We start from the raw sequence: 21665 nt of genomic DNA on the forward strand, positions 1-21665 counted from the left end.
CAACATAGAAGAGCCACCTCCCACACCCATTTTCACACCTTGGCTCATGTGATTAGGTAGAGGATCATCAGGGGGTCCTTTGTCCCTCTGTGGGGGGTTACTCCCACTAGGTTTATATCTGGGACTCCCCACCATTTGACCTTAGAACTGAAGAAGCTTCTCGGATGAGAGGTGAAACGTTTTCAAGCAACTTAAACAAGTCCAGACGCTTTTCTTTGCAAGCTCCTTTGACTACGATGACCTGGATGACTGAGAACCTTCACAGACATTTAGAGTGATGGTATGCTGACTCAGGTCAGCTATCTTAAATCACAGAAGTCATTTCATAATCATTAGCCGTTAAAAGACGAATGTCTTATTCTTAACAAGTAAAGTAGAAAGATAGTCAGTGTCAGTGGCACCCACTGACAAAAAAGTTTCCTAAAAGCAGAGAAGATTGAGAGCGAGCAAGTGAAACAGGAGAGGGAATAGTGAGGGTTGAGCCTTTGCTCTTGGCAAGGTGTAAGTTGATACATGTTGACAGAGAAGAGGCAGAGGCCAGGCACTCCTGAGACAAGCCCCATTTGGCCAGTGTTCAAAAACTTTATTCACTAGTGACTCTAACCTCTGATTCAGACACCTTTTTTACTTTACACCACATACTTCAGTAAAACAACAGTTTAACCTGAAGCGACAAAGTGATTTCAAAGCGCAGTTTGTTCTGTCTTTGTAAGATCAAAGTTCCAGCCAATTATAATATCATTTTGCATGGCTAATCTAGAGAAAATCACCTCTTTCTAAAAGCAAAAGCCAAATCTTCGGCTTATAGAACTCGTGTGTCATAACCTGTTAGTGCCGGTAAGTTTGGCAGCATCACCATGGGGGAGTGGTAGTTTGCGTGAGAGCTCAGCAGTGCCAGCGGAGAGAGAATCATCTTTCGCATACAATAACCTCAGTGTCAAGTCCTCTGGAAAGCTCTGTGATTGGATAAGAGCAAGACAAGCGAGAGGGAAGGAGCAAGAATCGAGAAGGTTTGAAGAAAAACGCAAAGAGGGGCCAAGTCAGGCTAAAGAGACCGAGCAGAGAGCGGGGGAAAATGAAACAAGAGGGGAAAAAATAGAGAGCAGTGATAGCTAAGACCTAACTGCATATGTATGCTTATATTCCAATCCCCCTGTAATGTGATTTAGTAGCATATTGATGTCGCAGAGAATCATTCTTCTCATCTGTCAACGTTTTTGTCTCTCTCCTGATTTCACCTCCTTCATAGTTTTTGATTTGCATAATGTACTGTACGCCTGTGTAGCAATAAATGAGGCCCATTCACTGCTACACTGTCTGTCAGTGCAATTCCTCCCCATTTACTTACAGATGGTAATTTGACACACATGAATTGGAAACAGCTCTTGAATGCCAAAAAGACACTGTATTTTCTCCAAATACACCAACCATTTAAACACACAGGCAATGCTTGTAACCACATTCAAAGGTTAGCATTTCATGTAAATGCAATGAATGCAAACATGTGTTTAAGAAATTTTATAAATGAATGCCGTTGCACAAAGTGAGCGGCCTCAACTGCAACCTGTAATCAAGTTTCGGCGTGAGGGTTTCAATTCGATTTGATTCCAAACACAAATCCCATCTGCAGTGTGAGATTTTTAAAAAATATGGGACTTCTGTGAAACTGTTTTACTTATTAAACAAATTATTATCTTAGTTTTTCGTTAGTTTTTCGTTTTTTTGGACATGATGTGCACATACGGCACAAAAAACTCGCTCCAAGCAGAGAGTACAAAAAGGCATGAAAATCTATCCAGTCAGCGCGTGAATACCAGATTTGTTGGCTTCCTTTCTGCATCTGGTCTAGAGTAATTGAGTAATAGAGTAACATCAAACTAAGCTCTCCACTTGAAAGTGGCTCCAAAGCGCCTCTCTCACATGAATCAGTGGGTGCTTGTTGTGGTGCACACCTCAGCTTATCAGGATGTTCTCTTGTTGTCTTGTTTAACCCTTTTCAAACACCCTGGCTGTAATCAGCCTGATTCAGTGGTAACATTATGCAAACACAGGCCAGTTTCGCACTGATATTCCTCCTGGCTGAATGTAAAGAGAGCATGTCTGGAATCACGTCAAATAAAAACACCCTCAGAATAGGGATAAAGCGATCATCTTTCTGACTTCTTACTGTTCACAGAAGACAAATTGTACTTTACTCTGATTACAGTAATAAAATCAGTGCTATTAATTTATAATAAAAATGAGAGCAGCTTGCCATCATAAAAGATGGAACTGGATGGAAATTGTAAAAGTGGAGTAAGAGTCTACTTCCTCCACTTCTCTTCCTGTTTCTTAGTCCTCTCTTCTCTAACCACACGTCTTGATGGCTTAAGCCATCATCCATTCGTTTTCACTATACATCGCCACCTTCCTCTCTTTAATATGAATATTACACGCCCTTTTCTCCATCTCACACTTTTCCTTTCCCTCTCTTCTTCTCCAATTTTCACCTCTCGTTCATTTATCCCACTCCCACACCTTCTCCTCCTCCTCCCTCGTCTTCTCTCAGTGTAGTTTCAGACATGAGCTCATAACGCCTCACCTTCCCTCTATCGCAGTCTCCTGCTCTTTGTGTCTCGCATTGATGACATCAGTGCTGGGGAGTGTTACTGTGGAAACCAATGTAGTGCGCCACAGGGATGTCACTAATTGCACGATTGCAAGTGTGTGTGTAGGCGTCAGTGTGTATTCGCTCGAGGTCAGCTTCAGGAAAAAAAAAGGGGGGAAAGGTGTTGACAACTCACCCGTTTTAAGCCTTAAATCTAAACATTTTGTTCCGGGACACCGACGTCGTTGTAGGCTGGCTGATTGCACCGAGCAGGGAGGGGAAATTACATTACATGCTTCCTTCCACTTTGCGCATTCCCAGCCAAAGAAAATATTTTTAGATCACCACAGAATGTCCATTTTGTGTTTTCCTCTCCCACGCCAATTTTTACATATTTTTCCATCCCTGCTGTCAACAGACTGCACAATGGTAAGCACAAACAACTTTGCAAAGAAAGCAGGCTGAAAGACAGTGCGGACATGTACACTGACTCACACAAAGTTGACACACACTGTCCCTGTTGCAGCAGCACTTTATGAAATTTCTCCGTCGCCTTCGGGATGAATCTCTCGTGTTCGAGGGTCTGGCATGTCTTTTATCAGCACACTGGCATTCTTTGTCCTCTGCCAGACTGGGAGCGTGTCAAGAAGAGAAATAGAAATGGAAAGCAACAAATAGAAGAGAGGGAAAGAAAACACTGTTTGATGATTAGCAGATTTTCAGGGCCTTAAACTTATTACTCCAGGATCTGGTTCATGATCTTTGGAGGTGCACAAACACCCTTCAGTTTTGTTCTGTATTTTTTAAGACATATTCAAAGCTCTCATGTTTTTCTTCATGAAAATGTCTCTGAAGAGACCTCCCAGTGTTCATCACTAAGATTATAGCAGAGCTTTAGCTACCAAATAAAGTAAAGAAATTCTTTGATCTCAGTAAGTGTTAGTGTGTTTATGTCTGAGAGTGTGCGTCTTATATGTCTCTCCAAGCAAGCATTTTTCTATATGTGTGCAGAATGCCTGTTATAAAGCCACAGGTTCCTCACACATCCCTGCCTCTCCTCCCTTTATCCTCGTCTAACGCTTTCCGTGTCTTATGCTCTTCTTCTTCTACAATTTAAACTGTAAACGCGTCAACTGCAGACATCAAAGACAGACACAAAAGGGTGAGATATAACTGGTGTGAAAAACCAAGCGCAGGAAGCCAGAATAGTTTATTACTGGGAAGCAACAGCATGCCACTTTCCAATTTACCTCCATTTCTGACCTTTTAAACCTGCTGTGTTTCATGTCTGTACTCTCCTCTGAAGCTTATTTATTTATTTGGAAGTTAAAAGGAATACACTTCCTATTGCTGTGGGGAAATCAGCCAGTTCTTTCAGGTTATTTATATTTATTTCTGCCTAATGAAGATTTTGATCGTTTGGCTGCAGGGTGCGTGCGACTGCGGTTTCCGCTCCTGTGTGGACATAAACTTCAGTTCATGTGCTTTCCAAACAAGTCACTAACCAGAGTGTGTGTGTGTTTCCGTTGGTGATTTAAGTAAGAAAATCAGTATACTTTGTGCCAATAATCATCTTGCATCTCAGAATGACAGCATTAATGTTTACAGATGTCTTCAGGGTTTAAATATTGATGTAATCTTGGTGTATGGCTGCATATTGAATGTGAAATCTGACTGTCTGACATCAAAGGATGTTGCCCGCATCACTTCTATGCTTTCAATAAAGAAATATCCCCTGCAAATAGAAAGCAACACCCTGTTGCTTTGAATCTGGCACCCCCTGTCAATGAGGTGATGTACTGCTGATGAAATCACCCTTGAGACACTGATTCAAATCACACAGATGCACCTAAGAATTACATCTGTCACAGATATAGTGGCTTCCTTTATATTTTTTTTCTATTTAGACTGCAGTTACCTGTTTTTATTAGACTGCCTGTTTATATAATAATTCGAGGCACCATAGCAACTCTTTAGTTGCACATATAACTGTATTCCTAATGTGTATTCATTTTCCATCATCAAATTCACGTGTTTATGAAAACATCATCATCACAAGTCATGTTTGATTTGTTTATTCGAGCGGTAAACTTTCATAGAGTCGTTAGCTTTTATTCAGCCTACAACAACTTCAGAAAACACAGAAGAAGTTAAAAAAAACAATGTTGCCAGAAGCTTCTGATACCAGGAAGCATTCACCAGCCCACCTTTGGGACCCCGACCCAGTCACTGATAACCGTGTATTAACCATCCTTTATTCTCAGACAGTCGGACGCCACAACCAATCAGGCAGTTTCATCTTTCCCCACATCTCCCTGAGACAATTACCTCCAATTTTACTTCAATAACACTCCCCCTTCTCTGTCAGTAAACAATCAAATCGCTCCATTGTTGAGGGTAATTGGATCTCTTTAAATCAAATCAGCCATTATGGCCCTGATGAAGCATGCCCTGCTCAGCGGGAGTTAGCGACACATGAGGGAATGCAGCACAGGAATACATTACCAGCTCTGCCTCCCAGGTGAAGATAGCTATATTGGAGGAGTTGTGTAATACAGGTTTATTAGACTGTGCCGTGATCAGCACAGGGCTTGTTTCCCTCCTTGAGGACATGTTCGGGGTCTAGCTCACATTTCAGCGACAAAGAAAGTAGATATAAGAGTAGAGGGGAGATTGCACACTAGCATGTAGAGGTGCCACATTAGGATTTTAAAATAGAATGAGTCACAACCCACTCATAAAAAAAAATATCCGTCTTAATCCTCTCCTCAGCTCGATTATTTCTTCCGTGTGCGTGCACTTATGATCACTGTGAGATTACATGAAATATTGCTATATAAAGTTTCTGGCTTTGACATTCAGTTTGGCTTCTGGTTGTTTGTACTACAATATGGTGAGTTATTAAACCCATTTGTATCTGTACTCTTTCTAACCATTTCTAATTATCCCTCGTTTAAATACGTTAGACTTACGAGAGATGGATTGTATACTTAGTAGTAAGTAAACTCCAGCGCTGCGCTTTAACAAGCGGTATCTCCAGCAGGGTAATGAGCACATCAAAAGATTAAGCTATAAAATGTGTTGAATTTTGTACTGACATTAGGAAAGTACAGCAACTCCCTCTCATTTATATTAATCTATAATTCATCAATAAGCTTCTTGCAGGCTCTCGGTATCATATGTCTCTGTAGGAAAAAGGCCAGATTGTATTTGGCTAAAGTGGCGTCTGAGCGTAGCTTTGGTTTAATTTAGGCTCTGCGATTCATTTCCTCATGCAATATTAATATTTGTTTTATGATAAATGCTGTGAGCTGATAAAAACACAATAAAGCTCCCCAGAGACAAAACATTATCTTGTAAAAATTGGATTCAAAATATAATATGAATAATGTCTTATATATTTCACACCAAAACAGGTAACTTGGAAAAATCCTACAAAAACAGAATAAAGAAGTCAAAAACCGAAGCAAACAAACGGAAAGCCAGATAATGAGCGTCGTCTCGTTTGAGATGAGATGCGTATTGGTGTGTATGCTTATCTGTACGCGTACGTGTCGTCTTGGTTTGTTGGGTGTGTTTGTGTGTATGGAGGATTTCTGTCTCAGCTCTTACTGATTATCGGGATGCAGCCTCTTCCTCTAACAAGACTGTTATTAGAAGGGTTGGAAATAACGAGGACCCATCCGTTTGATTCTTCAGCATTGCATCCGTCTCAGCGCAATGAATATGTAAGCAAAAACATTTGCTTTCTTTCATGAGTTTCTATGTCCTTGAGACATTACTTCTGATTGTCTCCATCTTCTACCCTTCCTCTTACAACCTCTTTCCCTCTCTCATTCCTTATAATCTGCTCACTCACACGTGGTCATGAATGCAGTTTTGGTGAGACTAAGAAGAACACACCTGTGTATGCAAACATGCACACAAGCAGGTGCACGCTCACAATATGCAAGCATATTTAGGCACATGCTGATGGCATCTTATCAGCACTTCTGTCTATAGGCAGAAGATATTTAGATTAATAGACTCAGATATGCTCTCATTTTGTCATTACTGTTATTACCTGCAGTCAGTCACTTGATAAATTAGTCACTAACTTTATCATACAGTCAGTCACTCAAGGAGTAAATTATCTGTCTGTCAGACAGTGAGTAAATAAGTCATGCAGTCAGGCAGTAAATAATTGAGTCACTCACTCAGAATGTAGTCAGATCATTAAATAAAGCAATTCGCCAGCAAATTAATCAATCATCAGCAAGCAAATCAGTCAAGAATTAGTCTGAGTGATTCAAGTCAGTCAAATAATGAGTCTTCATCTTGGAATGTAGCTTAACTGTGTCTCCACAGCCAAAAGACAGTGACCACTTAACCTCGGTTCAGCCTGCCGGCCTGTGATAACACTTGGCCAATTAACTCTCAACTCTATGCGTACAGATGGATCTGTGTGTGTGTGTGTTTGTGTGTGTGTGTGTGTGTAAGAGAAAGAGAGTGAGAATATTAAATAAACAGGTGCTTATATAATGCCTTTCTACTCACTTTTATCCACACTAAAGTACTTTTAGCTGACACACACTCACAATTCAGTCGATGCGTCTCAGGGTTCAGTGCCTTGCTCAAGGATACTTTGATACATGGACAGAAGAAGCCGGGGTTCAATCCACCAACGTCCTGACTGCAGAGAACCAACTCTACCACCTGAGCCCCACCCACCCAGCTCTGTGTGTATTTTAAGCATCGTCATTCGCTGCCTTTGTGAAATCAGAAGTGTGTGACGGAAATGCTTGTTGTGTAAAATCATCATTACTCTTTTTGCACGTGACTGCTCCCTTACAATATCCTGTGCTACGTTATTCTAGGATCTCTCTTTTGTCCGTGTTGCTTTGGTGTTTCAATCCTTCCCAGATCTCGACGCCTTGTTAGACATAATATGAGTGAGGGATTTACCGTGAGGCTGTAGGGCCTGCGTGGATATCACTGTGATGCATTGGTCTGGGGAAATCATTCAGTGTAATGTGGAAGAATGTTTGATAAATAGCAAATAAAGAAAAGACGGGAGATGAGAAAAAGATGTTAGGTTCAGACTTTGCTCTAACTTAATTCCACAACTGAAGAAACCAATCTCTTTGCTGTTATAATTTTTCATCTTTTTTACAGTGAAATTTAATAAATTCAAAACAGAACCACAGATCTGCAAAACACTGGACCTCTGATACAAAGTACTGAGTATTTAGTAGCTTTATACTGTAGCTTTACTTAAAATGAGTTGTTTAGAAGCTTTTTTTCCCAAAACAAAAACCACTTGGTCAAATCCAAAAGCACTTTATTGCAAATTGAGTATTTTGGCCTGAGTTTCCTCTGCTGCCAGAGAGGATGTAATGGCGCACTTGAAGATGATTCAACAGTTGAGTTACGCACTAACAGTAGCACTTACTGTTTTCATCTGATCCAGCACCAGTGGGAGACATGCACTTTTATGAATTTTAAAGGGATGCATGAGTCACGTCGGGGAGCCGTTCATTATCGAACCTTGTATACAAAGAAAGTGGCGCGCATTGTCGCTTCCAGCAAAACACGTCATATAGGAGGTACGCACTGAGTCATCCGTGTGAAGATGGTCACTTGATTGAAGTGCACCTCTTTGTGAGTGCTGTGGAGCCAAAGGCTAATCCTCGTCTTTCTGATGGTTGACTTTGTTAAAAATTAACCACATTTCATCTTGTTCATTATTCAGTATTCACCCCTGTGTCCACGTTGATTGTTCTTTACATGAAACATGACCTGTGGGGTATGTCTCAGGGGTTCAGCCTGACTCAGGCGTTACTGACGGGTTTTGTGATGGTCAGTGCGTTTCCTACTTTTTGACTGCTGCTCATGTTTGATTCATGCCCACCACCACCTTAGTCAGCACAATCCCTCCTCATCTGTTCAATCCCTCAGCTTCTCGTCCTCATCACGTATTTGCTCTGATAACTTTGGATCTCTGATATTGGCCCGTATCCACAGTCATGTTAATATTTCGCTCCGCGGTGACTTTCTGAATGGAAGATTCAGGAATTATTGTCGACATTTGAATGCACGTCATCGAACATTTCTCATTTAAACGATATTTTCTGGAATTTCATTCATTCACCTCTCGAGTGTCTCCGTTGTATAAAAGATCCAAGGTTTGATTCCAGTAGGAGACACAAATCTCTTTGGGGTTGTGTTAAGTAAGGCATCCAGTGTAAAGACTCTGCCAAATCAAACATGGGCAGATACGTGCTGTGCAACCCCTTGTGAATAAGGAAGCAGCTGAAAGTAGCTATATCACTTCTCAAGTCTCTTTGAGCTAACTTGCACAAGAACGTTACTGACTTCCTCTGTGGGTGAGCTTAAATTACAAGTATTGTTGGCAGCCTAGATTTTAAATACTTTCACCCCCATCTGTTTCACTTTCTCATAATTCATGTGCTTCCTATCTGACATCTCCTGTACTTCTTAATTACACCCTCTTTCTGTAGCTTCGATCTCACCAGTTCTTTGAATGTCAGTTTTTTAATATGCCAGCCTTTTCCCCGAAATACCAAAAGTCGCCCCTTTTATTGGAATTTCAGCAGTCCTGAAATTAGTGTATGCATCAGAGGATTTGCAATGTGCCCTCTCAAGCTGAAGTTTTATGGAGGGTTTTTTTTATCTATTAAGTGGTTGCATGTGATATTAACTTAAAAAAAATGTTGTCCACAAAATCCAGTGACTGTCACTCAGACTTGCTTTGAACAAAACTGTGTGAAGATTAAAAGTTAATAAGGATTCCTGTTCCTTTCTTTCATTTTCTCCAGGTAAATATGCAATGAGAGATTTGATCCATCGGTTACCAGGCAGCAGCAGCAGCAACAATAATGCAACCAGCAGTGGGACCTCTGGAACCACAGGCCCTCCCAGCAAGGCCATGTCAGATGACACAGTGACTGCCATCTGTTGCGCACTGCATGAAGTCATAACCAAAAACATGGAAAACGCAAAAGCTCTACGTGATGCCGGTGGCATCGAAAAACTCATTGGCATTGCCCGCAGCAAAGGAGACAAGTGAGTAACTACTAAATTTTAAAAATGAAAATTTACTTCTACCAAAACCGCTTAGCAGTAAACACCGGTTTATTTTACACTATAAGATCTGCATCATGAAATGCTAAAATACCACATCTTCTACAGCACTTTAGATACACTATTATCTAAAGGACAATATGGGACTTATTGTATAAAATGTCTTTATAAAAACGTCCTTAATCTAAAACCTGAGCACCTGTTTAAATTTCTCTTAGCTGTTTGGGATTAGTTGAACCTGATAAATAGCAAAGATTTCTGAACAGAATACATATAACAATAATAAATAAATAAACTAAAATGATAAATACTTGAATAGAAATGATGTCCTGACATCGGGGGGATAGGTTTAGTTTACAGCATTCTTTAATGTACTGAAGTCCCGTGTAAGAGGCCTGGACATGACATGAAAAAGGCATCCATTTCCCTGAGACGCAAGCACCCTGGGGGAACAACTTCTCTATGAAAAAAAAAAACAATGCTGTATTTTTTATTCAACAAATTCAAAAGTTCAGGAGTATAAAATCCTCAGGATGAACTAAGGCCAAAACAACAAACAAACAGAACTAAGCATCAACACAAACTCAGATGACCTGCCTGAAAGTAACAAATGAAAAACAATGGGCTTACCTCTCTAGTTTAGCAAAGCAGGAGAAAACAAATGGCAGCTCACCCCTTCTTACTCCTCTTCTTCTAGACACAGATGTAGCCACTTGAATGACAAAGGAAACAAATGATTCTCTGCAGATGGCGGCCATCTTGGCTCCACACCAGTGTTGGTAAAGTTACTTGAAAAAAGTAATCAGTAACGTAATCAGTAAGTTTTAATCTTTTAACTTTATGCATCAAAGGAGCTTGCAAAGAAAAGCGTCTGGACTTCTTTAAGTTGCTTGAAGACGTTTCACCTCTCATCCGAGAAGCTTCTTCAGTTCTAAGGTCAAATGGTGGAGAGTCCCAGATATAAACCTAGTGGGAGTTTCCCCCCACAGAGGGACTGGATTATAGATGGCAGACAGTTGGTGTTGTAAACCACCGCCTCTGTTCAAAGATGGTCGCTCACAGTGAAGACACAAAGGATAACTGCTTGCCTTTCCTGGACTGCGCCGTGCACATTGAAGAGAATGGCAACCTCAACATCGAAGTTTACCAGAAGCCCACACACACGGACCAGTACCTCCTCTTTGACTCCCATCACCCTCTGGAACACAAACTTGGAGTAATTAGGACCCTACACCACCGGGCAGAACATGTTCCCTCTAAGCCTGAAGGGAAAAAGAAGGAACACACACATGTAAAGGAAGCACTCAAAACATGCGGCTATCCTAAATGGGCGTTCATAAAGTCAGCAAAGAGGCACAGAAAAGAAGACCAGACACCAGCGAGGGAGGATAAGAAAGACAGACGCAACAACATTGTCATCCCCTATGTAGCCGGTGTATCAGAGAAACTCAGGAGAGTTTTCTCCAAGCACGACATCCCGGTGCATTTCAGACCCAGCAACACACTCAGACAGAAACAGAGAGGAATGCCCAGACCTCTACATTGGAGAGACCAAACAGCCACTTCACAAGCGTATGGCACAACATAGAAGAGCCACCTCCACAGGACAAGACTCAGCAGTTCATCTGCATCTTAAGGATAAAGGACACTCTTTCCAGGATGCCAATGTTCACATTTTGGACAGAGTGTACAGATGGTTTGAAAGAGGAGTGAAAGAAGCCATCTATGTCCACTGTGAGCGACCATCTTTGAACAGAGCCGGGGGTTTACGACACCAACTGTCTGCCATCTATAATCCAGTTTTGAGAACCCTTCCCAGATGCCTTAACACCCACTCACATCCTGGGCCATCTGACCTCAGGAAATCGCATGATAAGGTGGGGCCAGGTTTCACAATGAGCTCACCCGAAACTCTGGCTGATTGGGACCCACACCCATTTTCACACCTTGGCTCATGTGATTAGGTAGAGGATCATCAGGGGGTCCTTTTGTCCCTCTTTGGGGGGATAACTCCCACTGGGTTTAAATCTGGGACTCTCTGCATTTTGACCTTAGAACTGAAGAAGCTTCTCGGATGAGAGATGAAACGTCTTCAAGCAACTTAAACTAGTCCAGTCGCTTTTCTTTGCCAGCTCCTCTGACTGCAATGACCTGGATGACTGAGAACCTTCACAGACTTTATGCATCAAGCAAAAATTTAATTATATGCAACATTCTCTGACTGGAAGAAATTTGTTTAACATTTAAACCTATTTTCTGCACATTCCAGCACATAAAATAAAATATTTTTTGTGTTTACACTCACTCGTTCAAATAGATGCAAGTAAAACACAGCAGAAAATAAATAAAATCAAAGACTAGCCGTCCTGTTGCTCTATTTTCACCTGTAAAGCAGGAGTGGGGTAGGCGGAGGTTTGCCCTGGTGCAGGTGTGCCGCACCAGGGCACACCGCGAGTTTCTCTGTGAATTTCCCATTACGTCGTAGCGCACTCGGTGCTTGCTTGGAAGTTTAGGGGGGAGGTTTCGCTGTAAAAAGAAGTTTTCTTCCCACGCACAACGGACACTAATGTTTTGTCACTTTTTATGGAATCAAACTCAAAATAAGGTCAGTACTTCCACGCTTTAAACGCTGCACGCTCATACTCTCTCCTGCACTCGATATATTATCCATTGTTGATCTGCACACAGCTGTTGTCACGAACGTCATACTCGCTTACGTCACTGTCATGAGACATTCTAGCAAAAAAATCTCGATTTCAGTAACACAGCATGCTTACGGGAAAGTAACGGTAATCTAATTACAGTTTTTGCAATAGTAATCCCTTACTTTACTCATTACTTGAAAAACGTAATCAGTTACATGTTTACAAGTAACACGTTACTGCCCATCTTTGCTCCCCATATAGGACGTGGCCTCGAGGCTGTAGCGATGCCACACCAGTCACAGCCATGCCCCTGTACAGGCTAACTAACATTTTCTTTCCATTAACAATACAAACATCATAAAACGATACAGGAGTTTCACAAAATGAAACAAACTATAATAGCAGTAAACTTGCTGTAACATAAGTATATTAGACTGTATTGAGCAGAATGACATGTGAATTGCAGAAAAGCCCACATGTAATGTCCCCATATATAAACTAAGGATCTCAGGACTCTTCTGCCTCTGCTTCTTCCACCACAGAAGTGAATCTTTCGAACCTTTGGCAGAATATGATGCTGTGCTTTAGACATCTCGGGATTTAGACACTGGCAAAACACAGTTTTTCTTCAAGCACAAGAAAGGAGAATAACCAAAAAGTGAAAACTAACTGAATTATGCAAGGTAGACTGTTCAAAGAAAACAAACACACAGTATATGACAAATACTACCATTAATACTTCATCCTTTGGTAGATGCTTGATTTAAAATGCATTACAGTAGTTTTCTTGAAATGGTTTATCACATGGAAGAAAACAATACTGTAAATATTTTTTTTCTATAACATGGTACATTGTTTGATTTGTTCTAATGTTAATATTAATATCTAAAATTTGAATACTGTCATCAAAACATGCAAAAGTAAAAGATTTAGATTGCTCTGCATTCATTTTTTTCCTCAGGTTAACGCAACTAGATCTTAATAACAAGTAGCTTAAATCCAAGAAGGCCTCAGTATTTTATTGTTACCTGTCACAACATCATTCAGTCATGATTCAATTTAGGTTGTCATTAACAACCAGCGCCTTAATGTAGCTACACATCCATCATTCATACATAACTGCGTCCGCCTTCCCTATCACCCTTCATCTGCAAAAAAGACAGCTGGAGAACAACAAGCAAGATGCAGCCAATATATATTTCCATGGGAGACTGGGCAGGGTGTTCTGCGTAGCTGCTATGGCAACCAGTAGGTCAGGAGTTGCTATGACACCAGAACGTTATCAGACGGAGGTCAAAGGATGATTTATTGTTATGGTAAGGGACTCGGCCTGTTTAGGGAACTGTGCTCAAGGGCACCATTCCCAAGAGGGATGAGGTACTGAAAGAAACCTCCACAAATGCAAATTTCATGGTGAGTGTAGTTATCTGCTAATAGCCAACATATCTTTATTTTCCTGGGGAAGGTAAGCTGAGAATAAATGTTAATTATCAGCAGTACCAATCATACAATTACACACTGGATTGGGAAAATACCCCTTACACTACAACTGTAAGAAGCACTTAATGGCTGTTTATAAACAGAAACAACTCCCAACTATTCCAAAAACGTCGATAAATGCTGGGTTAAAACCAACATGTCAAACAAATAGCAACATGATTTTTGCAGTCCCCAAATTTCGTTTTCATTTTCTGAAGATTTGCATGTTGCATCTTGCAGCGACTTTTAATAAACCTGTGCTTTTCCTGCTCTTACATGTCAAAATGTCGGCTGTGTAATCGTAATCTAGTAATGATCAAAATCATTTTACGATGCTGTTTAAATACCAGTACTCCCAGCGTTCGCTGAAGACTCTTTGCTGTAAAAAAAACAAAACAAAAAAACCACTGGAATTTAAATATTTTTTTCATGATCTAACATCGAGGTTCTGCAAGCTGTTTCCTGGGAATCACTGTAGTCATGTGTAACTAATGCTAATGCAGTGGTTTACTGGTGATACCATTACTACATTGTTCAGTCGTCCAAACTCTTCTTGCTCTTTTTAGTGTGAAATTGTAAAACTCAGAGTGAAGCTTGTTTTGACAACGATTTTTGTTTTGGGCAAATTGAAAATGAACATCCTTCTGCTTCCCGCTGGAGCCATTAGGAGGGCAGGCCTTATGAACTGACTCTGACTAGAGTCATTTGTCATCTGAGTGGCAGAGGTGGGACCATTAGCATGGTAGAGTGGGTCATTTCAAACTCATCTGAAAACTGTTTGCGTGCAATGAAACTTTTTCTCTGTTGAAAAGAGCAATGGCGTTCTTATTCTTAAAGCTCCTGGCCTGCACACTTTTTGTGCAGCTGGTAAAAAATAAGGGACAGCATGACCATGATGTGAAGTCAATTTGAAATAATCCTTCTCTCTCTGTCTCTATGCAGACACTCAGCAAAGGTGGTAAAGGCAGCTTCTCAAGTCCTCAGCAGTATGTGGCAGTACAGAGACCTGCGCTCTCTCTACAAGAAGGTAGGTGTCATTGAAAATAAGTACAGGTGCTTTTGTGGTGTGTTCATGATTTACAGAAAAGTAAAGTATACTTTAGATAACCTTATATCCTGTTATCATAGAAGTACAGCAAGTACAGACAAAATAATGTATTTGTGGAGTTAGCTGATTTGACATTGTTCAAGCATTCTGTTAATATGTATTTAAAATATTGCAGTGGATGCAATAGGATGCACCAAAAAATGAAATGTGCAAATGTTCACAGTGTTAAGTGTAAGAAACTGTGCAGAGTGCAAGGATTTAAGTCTAGAAGAAATGTGTGTTATTATAGGTGTGCAGGTGTGTATGAGGGAGGAGGGGGACCAGGTGCAGAAAGAAAAAGGTTATTTAGGCAGAGGAGAAACATTTGCATCCATGGTGGGGTGGATCAGCCCTGATCTTTCCCATCTGCCTTGCGGTCCTGAAAGTGTGCAGGTCCCGAAGCGATGACAGATTCCACCTAATTACCTTCTAAGCAGAACGATGCACTGGAGTCTGCCTTTGTCCTTGGTTTTGGCAATGTTGTGGTGCCAAAGGAGGTGAAAAATGGTCTTGGACTTATTCTGTAGACATTTTTTTCCAGCAGGTTAAACTTCTTCTGTTGTTATATGAATTAAATCTGAGAGCGTGACAGGGAGCTGATCTTTAGCTCCTCATAAAGCCCTGGGTGGCGATGGTCCCAGGAAGCTGGGGGACAACTGTGGATTCACACAGAATGATGGGGACAGTTGGGAAGTTCTTGAAATCTGCAACTATGTCCATGATGAGCACTGAGCTCTACACCAGGTCATCTTCAAACTTCACGAGCTTTAGCATTCAGGAGCAGACTGGTGACCCTGCAGTTGTAAAGGTGCAGCTGTGTAGAGCAGAGGGTAGTGATGCATTACCTGCATCCCATTAATCATCTCCCAGCTAGCCAAACAAGGAAACTAGTTATTTTCAATTTAGTCAGTTACATGTGAGTTATGTGAAACAATTTTGTAGCATTAAGCAGGCATGCTTTAAATAAATACAAATGGACCCCAGAATTGGCACAGTGACAACTTATTCTGCTAATTTGTGCCTGACAACAATAAAGAGAATCATTATTAATATCATCATTAATCTTTATTATTTTTCTCATTAGTGCTGTAATATTTCAGTCACCTTCAACCCATCTGCTTTTAATCAAAATGGTAATGTTTAGATTCCCACCCACACATTAATTCTGGTGCTCACATCACTAGTAGAGAGGAAAGAACGCCACCTTAGGAGGAACCTTTGATGATCTGTGTTTTCCCAGCTTCATGTGCTCTGTGGTGTCAGGCACACTCAGCAGGGACAGCTTGTTATGCAGTGGAGCAGGATGATGGTAATTAAAAACTGAGCTGAACTCCACGGACAGAACCCTGGCGTGGATTCACCGGGTGAAGGTGCTGAACAATGAAGTGTAGGGTCACATTGTATTTTAATGGGTTGGTAGTCATCATGTCCTGTGGTCTCTGTTTTTTTTTTTTTGTTTCGTTTGTTTGTTTGGTTTGGGGGGGGGGGAACAATTGTGCAGGCCTTGAAACAGGTTGACACATGGATTGTCTCTAGTAAGGTATAAAGACCTCTTTAAGTTGGATGGAGACATGGAGTCGGGCCCAGCTGCTTTGTGGGGGCTTGTCTCTTGAAGAGTCTGTTAACATCTCTCTCCAGGAAAAGATGTCTCTTTCTCTCCAGGAAAGAGACAAGCATGTGTTAGGGGAGGAGAGGACTGCTGTGTGGTAGGCAGCTGTGGAGAGGCCCACGACTTGTTTTAGTGGGAAAGGTAGAGCTGGTGGGCTAGCGCTGATGGATGGTTTAGAGGGGAACGTGTCAGGCACGTCCCATCATTCAGGTCTTCGGCTGGGTGCAAGCTGTTAGTGGAATGTGAGGCTTTAAGCTTGCAGCTTGTGATCTGTCTCAATTCTTTTCAGACAGAAGCAGAGTTTTGCCGATAATAGCCATTTAACTTCTTGCACAGCTGCACCATCTCAGCCCTCATCCTGAACACTTGTCTTGCAGACATAGAGTGTCGCTCTCCTGTTCTAAGCTTAGCCTGGTCCTGTATCCAACCATATATTGCCAATGCTCCCCATAAGTGACCACTGTCAGTCAGCTGTTTGTTTAGTTAATAATTGCAAAAGATTTATTCGTAACAGGGAACAAATTTTAATAAACCCGAACCCTTGATCACTACAGTGAGGAGATCTAGTGGTGTGTGTGTTATGCTTTGGGAAATAGTCTTTTCCAGGATGGTAATACTTATACTTATCCAGGGAGTTTTGGGCCAACATGTTCCATTCCCACGAACTGACACGCAAAAAGTCATTGTGGCTATTTACTTTTTTGTCAACACCGAGGACTGTTAATGTCCTAATGCTGTGAGTTATGTACGTCCAAATTGCTCATAGTTTTAAATTAAGAATGACGGGATCGTTATCCAAAAACCATATATTGAAATGTGTTTGTTTGTTTCTCTAATACACTCCCAGAGACTTAAGAAATCAATTCTACGTGACTTCATATTGTTTTGTTTTTCTATTTGGTTTAATAATCAGTCTAAGTGGAGACTATATTAATTGTGTGCTGGTTGTATTCAGAAGCTTGACTCTGTCAGTGCACCAATGTGACTTACAGATAATGGACTTGCACATGGATAAGATTAAAGGTATTTTGTAGGTAATTGAGCAAAGTAGCTGTCCTTCTAAACAGGCTCAAGGTTGCCATATTTATTCAACAATGTTTGTCTTGGTCTTTGCATGTTTGTCTTTAGGAGTGTGACGCTGTAGGTGTCTCTTTATAAATGTAAAGATTTTACGTGTGCATGTATTTGTGTAGCCAAGTGCTGAAGTGTGTGGATCCCTCGGGAAATGTTTTTGCAGATGAAGTTGGCTCATGATTAGTCAGCTTTTTTAGTCTGTGTGAATTCCCTTTCAGGTAGATACGTCCCAAAAAATGATAGGATTTTCAGCTGGACTCCGACACAACTGAGCAACAGCATTTATACAGAACAAAAGGATATTTTCTGTTAGACTCTAGTCTAGTGTGTTTTTGTTTGTGTTCTTTGAAGCCACACACTCACACACAAACACACACAACATCAATGTCATTTAGATCATCTTGCGCACTGAATGGTGTTAATGCCGTTAGTGCAGCAGTTAATTTGCAGCTCAAATGAAGAAAAAGGAAAATTTGATTATTGCTGTGTTTGTGTAACTCTTGAAGACACAGAGTTTTGTTTGCGACAAATGCGATTAAAACCCACTATCTCCTTCTCTAGCTTTTTTTGTTTGAAATGGAAAAGTCCAGCACACTCTTGAAACTTGATTAAAAGTAATAACAGATGTTCTGTTCCTTTCACTTGTCAGTAATGAGTGTTGTTGAGTGGATATCTGCCACCAAGGTTATCTGCCATTGAGCACAATAAAGCTTTAGAGGCGTAATCAGCGAGTTTCAGTTCACTGTGAGAAATTTTAAGTTACTCATTCCACGGAGGTGTCCTTGGCTTTGAATGCGTCTTTTTCATCTTTTGCAAAAAGAAAAGAATGAAGCAGATGATGTATTTCAGCTGCTGAAGGCAAATGTATGTTTTCTTCCATTTCATACGTAAATACTTACCTATGTTTATATGGTAAAGGCTTTTTGGGGGTTGGCAGGGTTATTAAAGTGCTGCACATCATTTGCATCAGTAGGAGTTATATTATATATAGTCCTGGGTTCAGTTTTTACGCATTAACCACATATATGTTTTACATATGAATATATATGATAAAAATTATTTTACCGGTGGATTAGAACCTGTTAAAAATCTCACCGAATGTGAAAGTCCTGAAATATGCAAACATACATGAATCAGAATCAGAATACTTTATTGATCCCTAGGGGAAATAATTTTTCATTACAGTGCTCCATTATAAACAAACATTAACAAAGACAGACAATACACTAACTAAGAATAGCACAAGATATACATGCAAATATATACATAAAAGTCACTTATTAATAAATAGCTGAAAAAGGAAGAGCATGTGCAAGAAGGGTGTAGCGGTTGCAGTAAACAGTGTGTTAGATGGAGGAGCTGTACAGGCAGGAATGATTTCCTGTGTCGTTCAGTGATGCTTTTCGGTAATCTCAGTCTCTTACTGAACGTGCTCCTGTGACTGACCAGCATGTCATGGAGTGGGTGGGAGGTGTTATCCAACATTGTCTTTATCTTGGACAACATCCGCCTCTCCGACACCACCTCCATCCCCACAACATTACTGGCCTTACAGATCAGTTTATCGAGTCTGTTGGCATTTGCGACCCTCAGCCTGCTCCCCCAGCATACAACAGCATAGAGGATCGTACTGGCCACAACAAAATCATAGAAAAGCCAGAGCATTTTCTGGCAGATGTTGAAGGACCTCAGTCGCCTCAAAAAATAGAGACGACTCTGGCCCTTCCTGTAAAGTGCTGTGGTGTTTGTAGCCCAGTCCAGTTTATTGTCATTGTGTACTCCAAGGTATTTATAGTCCTCCACAACGATAGATACATTGTAGGATACAGCATATAAGGTAACAACAGAGTTTGAACAGTTCTAATGAACTTTAAAGCTGAAATTTTGTATGACTACCCTAATTCTTCAACACAGCATGAACTCTCTTAGGCAGCTTTCATGTAATTTCTTTAAATTGTCTTAAGAATAGTTCTCCAGACCTCCTGAAGGGCCTTCACATTCCTTCAGTAATCTTGTGGTTCAGGCTCTTAGGATGATAATGTTCCACTGTGTGTGTGGTTTTGTTTTGTTTTCTGTTTTTTAAATCCTGCATGTTTTTCCTTCACTCGAACCGTTTGGAATCACTGTCATGCTGAAAAATGAAGCCACTGCTAATCAGATGCTTACCAGCTGGTATTGCATGGTAGATCAAAATCTGACCTTTTGTTTGTTCATAATTCCATCACTTTTGATAAGATCTCCAACACCGCTGTCTGAGATTCAGAACCAAACCATGACAGGCCCTCCACCATGTGTTACAAACGGCCGTAGACACTCACTCTCTCCTTAATTCCTCCGTAGAAAATGATGACGATTTGAACCAACATTTCAAAAATCTGTTGCTATTGATTTTCAGTTTATGCTTGAATGATTCTTAGGTCAGTGTTAAGTGGTTCAGTAAATTTAAAAAAAAGCACATTACTCTAGGAAAGGTCAGGTACAAAAACTGGACTGAATGTGAGTGAAAAAGAAGCCAATCCAAAGAAAAACTTTGACAGACCTTCAAGCAACCTATTGAACTATTGCTCAGAACCGCTTTAAAAAATGTACTAATGGAAGGAAGATATAAAGAAATAAGGTGTAGCTCAAGACTTCTGTACAGTGCTGAATATGACCCAGTATGCAACCCTGCAACTCGCTTCTTTGATTGTTTTGTCATGGACTCCCTTTCCGAGGGTTGGGGTCTTAAGACATCTTGTTGTTGCACAAGTAACTTCAGGACAGGCTGCCCCATGGCATCAGTGTGTTCTTGCTTCATCCTGACAACTGTGTCGCTCTCTTCATTCGTCATCCTCTCAGCCCTCAGTATTACACAGAGCAGTATCCCCATGTGGCCCATTGGAGCCTCATCTGCTTCACACTTCTGTAATCATTGCCACTGGATATCATTACAGTCGACTGGATGGCATAACACTCCGATGATCAGAAATGAAGGGCAGTAGCTTTACGCAGCGCTCAGATCCAACAAAGGTTGCTACAGTTTTGTTTTTTTCTTTTTAATCCCCAACCATCTTGGCTCCTCTAGTTGTTTGTTTTATTTTGTTTTGTTTTTTTCACACAGATTTAATAAGGAGACTTAACTTAATTAATGTGGTTGATTAAACGGGCGAGGAAACAATCTTAAAAGGCAAGTATAAAATATTAAAAAGGCATCATCTGTGCTTTGTCCTGATTTATAATCTCCAGTTTTATCCCGTCTTAACTCTTCTAATCTGGGACTGATCAACGTCGTCTAATACAGTTAAAATGTTGCATTTAATCAACTTTGATTAAATGCAACAAACCAGTTTCAAACCTGTAACCTGTACTTTTAGATGGTTTGGTTAGTCAAGCTCCTGTATTATTCTGTTTACAGTCACTCTAAAAGAGCGATAGACACCATACCTCACTGTTTACTTCATAAATTGCCTGGCTCCTGACAAAGCAGTCTAATTTTGTAACTGTGGAAATTGTTGTGTTAGACGATGCCTACTGACTTTATCACCAGAGTGCAGAACTCAGAATAAGTAACTTTATTGCAAGTATCCCTGCGTGACATATTAGGTCATGGGTGTTAGGTGCAGCAGAAATCCTGTTAGCCTCCAATCCAAACATGGATTAGCATATAGTTTATATGAGAGTGGAGTAGGATGTCTCTGCACAGTGTTTGTGAGCAAAAGCAAAGTACTGAGAAAGACACAGGCGAAAGAAAGAGTGAGTAAAAGTGAGGTGAATTCATACCTTTTTTTTTTGTAGTTCAAAAATAAGCACACTGGAGTTTGTGGGTCTGGGAAGAAGAGAGAAGTGTAGGGTCAATAATGAGTCGGTTTGAGCTGTGTTGCCAAAGAGTTTCTTGCTTTGAAGTCTTGAAGTAATGAGAGCATTTTCAAACACACTTTCAAACTGTGTTCAAGTTATGGGTGTGGGTAAACGTGTATGTTTGTGCGAGCGTGTGTCTTTGAAATTGTGTGTTTTTGTCAAAACGCGGTAAGAAGAGTTAATCACTTCCTACAGCAGTGCCATGGGAGCAGGCTCGGCTACGAGAGAGAGAGAAAGAAAAGAGAATTGCAACGGAGTGGGGGG

The 21665-nt window shown here is 40.7% G+C and overlaps 1 protein-coding gene across 4 annotated transcripts in view; it reads left to right on the top strand.

Annotated features, from left to right (window-relative positions):
• Positions 1 to 21665, top strand: part of ctnnd2a (catenin (cadherin-associated protein), delta 2a) — a 255957-nt gene that overhangs the window by 222621 nt on the left and 11671 nt on the right. For all 4 annotated transcript variants that reach the window (XM_013915545.1, XM_013915542.1, XM_013915547.1 and 1 more), the window contains exons 20-21: positions 9406 to 9652; positions 14737 to 14821. In XM_013915545.1, the coding sequence (XP_013770999.1) occupies positions 9406 to 9652; positions 14737 to 14821 (332 nt within the window). The remainder of the gene's footprint in view (positions 1 to 9405; positions 9653 to 14736; positions 14822 to 21665) is intronic.

Source organism: Pundamilia nyererei, unplaced genomic scaffold, assembly GCF_000239375.1.
Source record: "Pundamilia nyererei isolate P.nyererei 1_Seehausen unplaced genomic scaffold, PunNye1.0 scaffold00007, whole genome shotgun sequence".
Taxonomy (NCBI): domain Eukaryota; kingdom Metazoa; phylum Chordata; class Actinopteri; order Cichliformes; family Cichlidae; genus Pundamilia; species Pundamilia nyererei.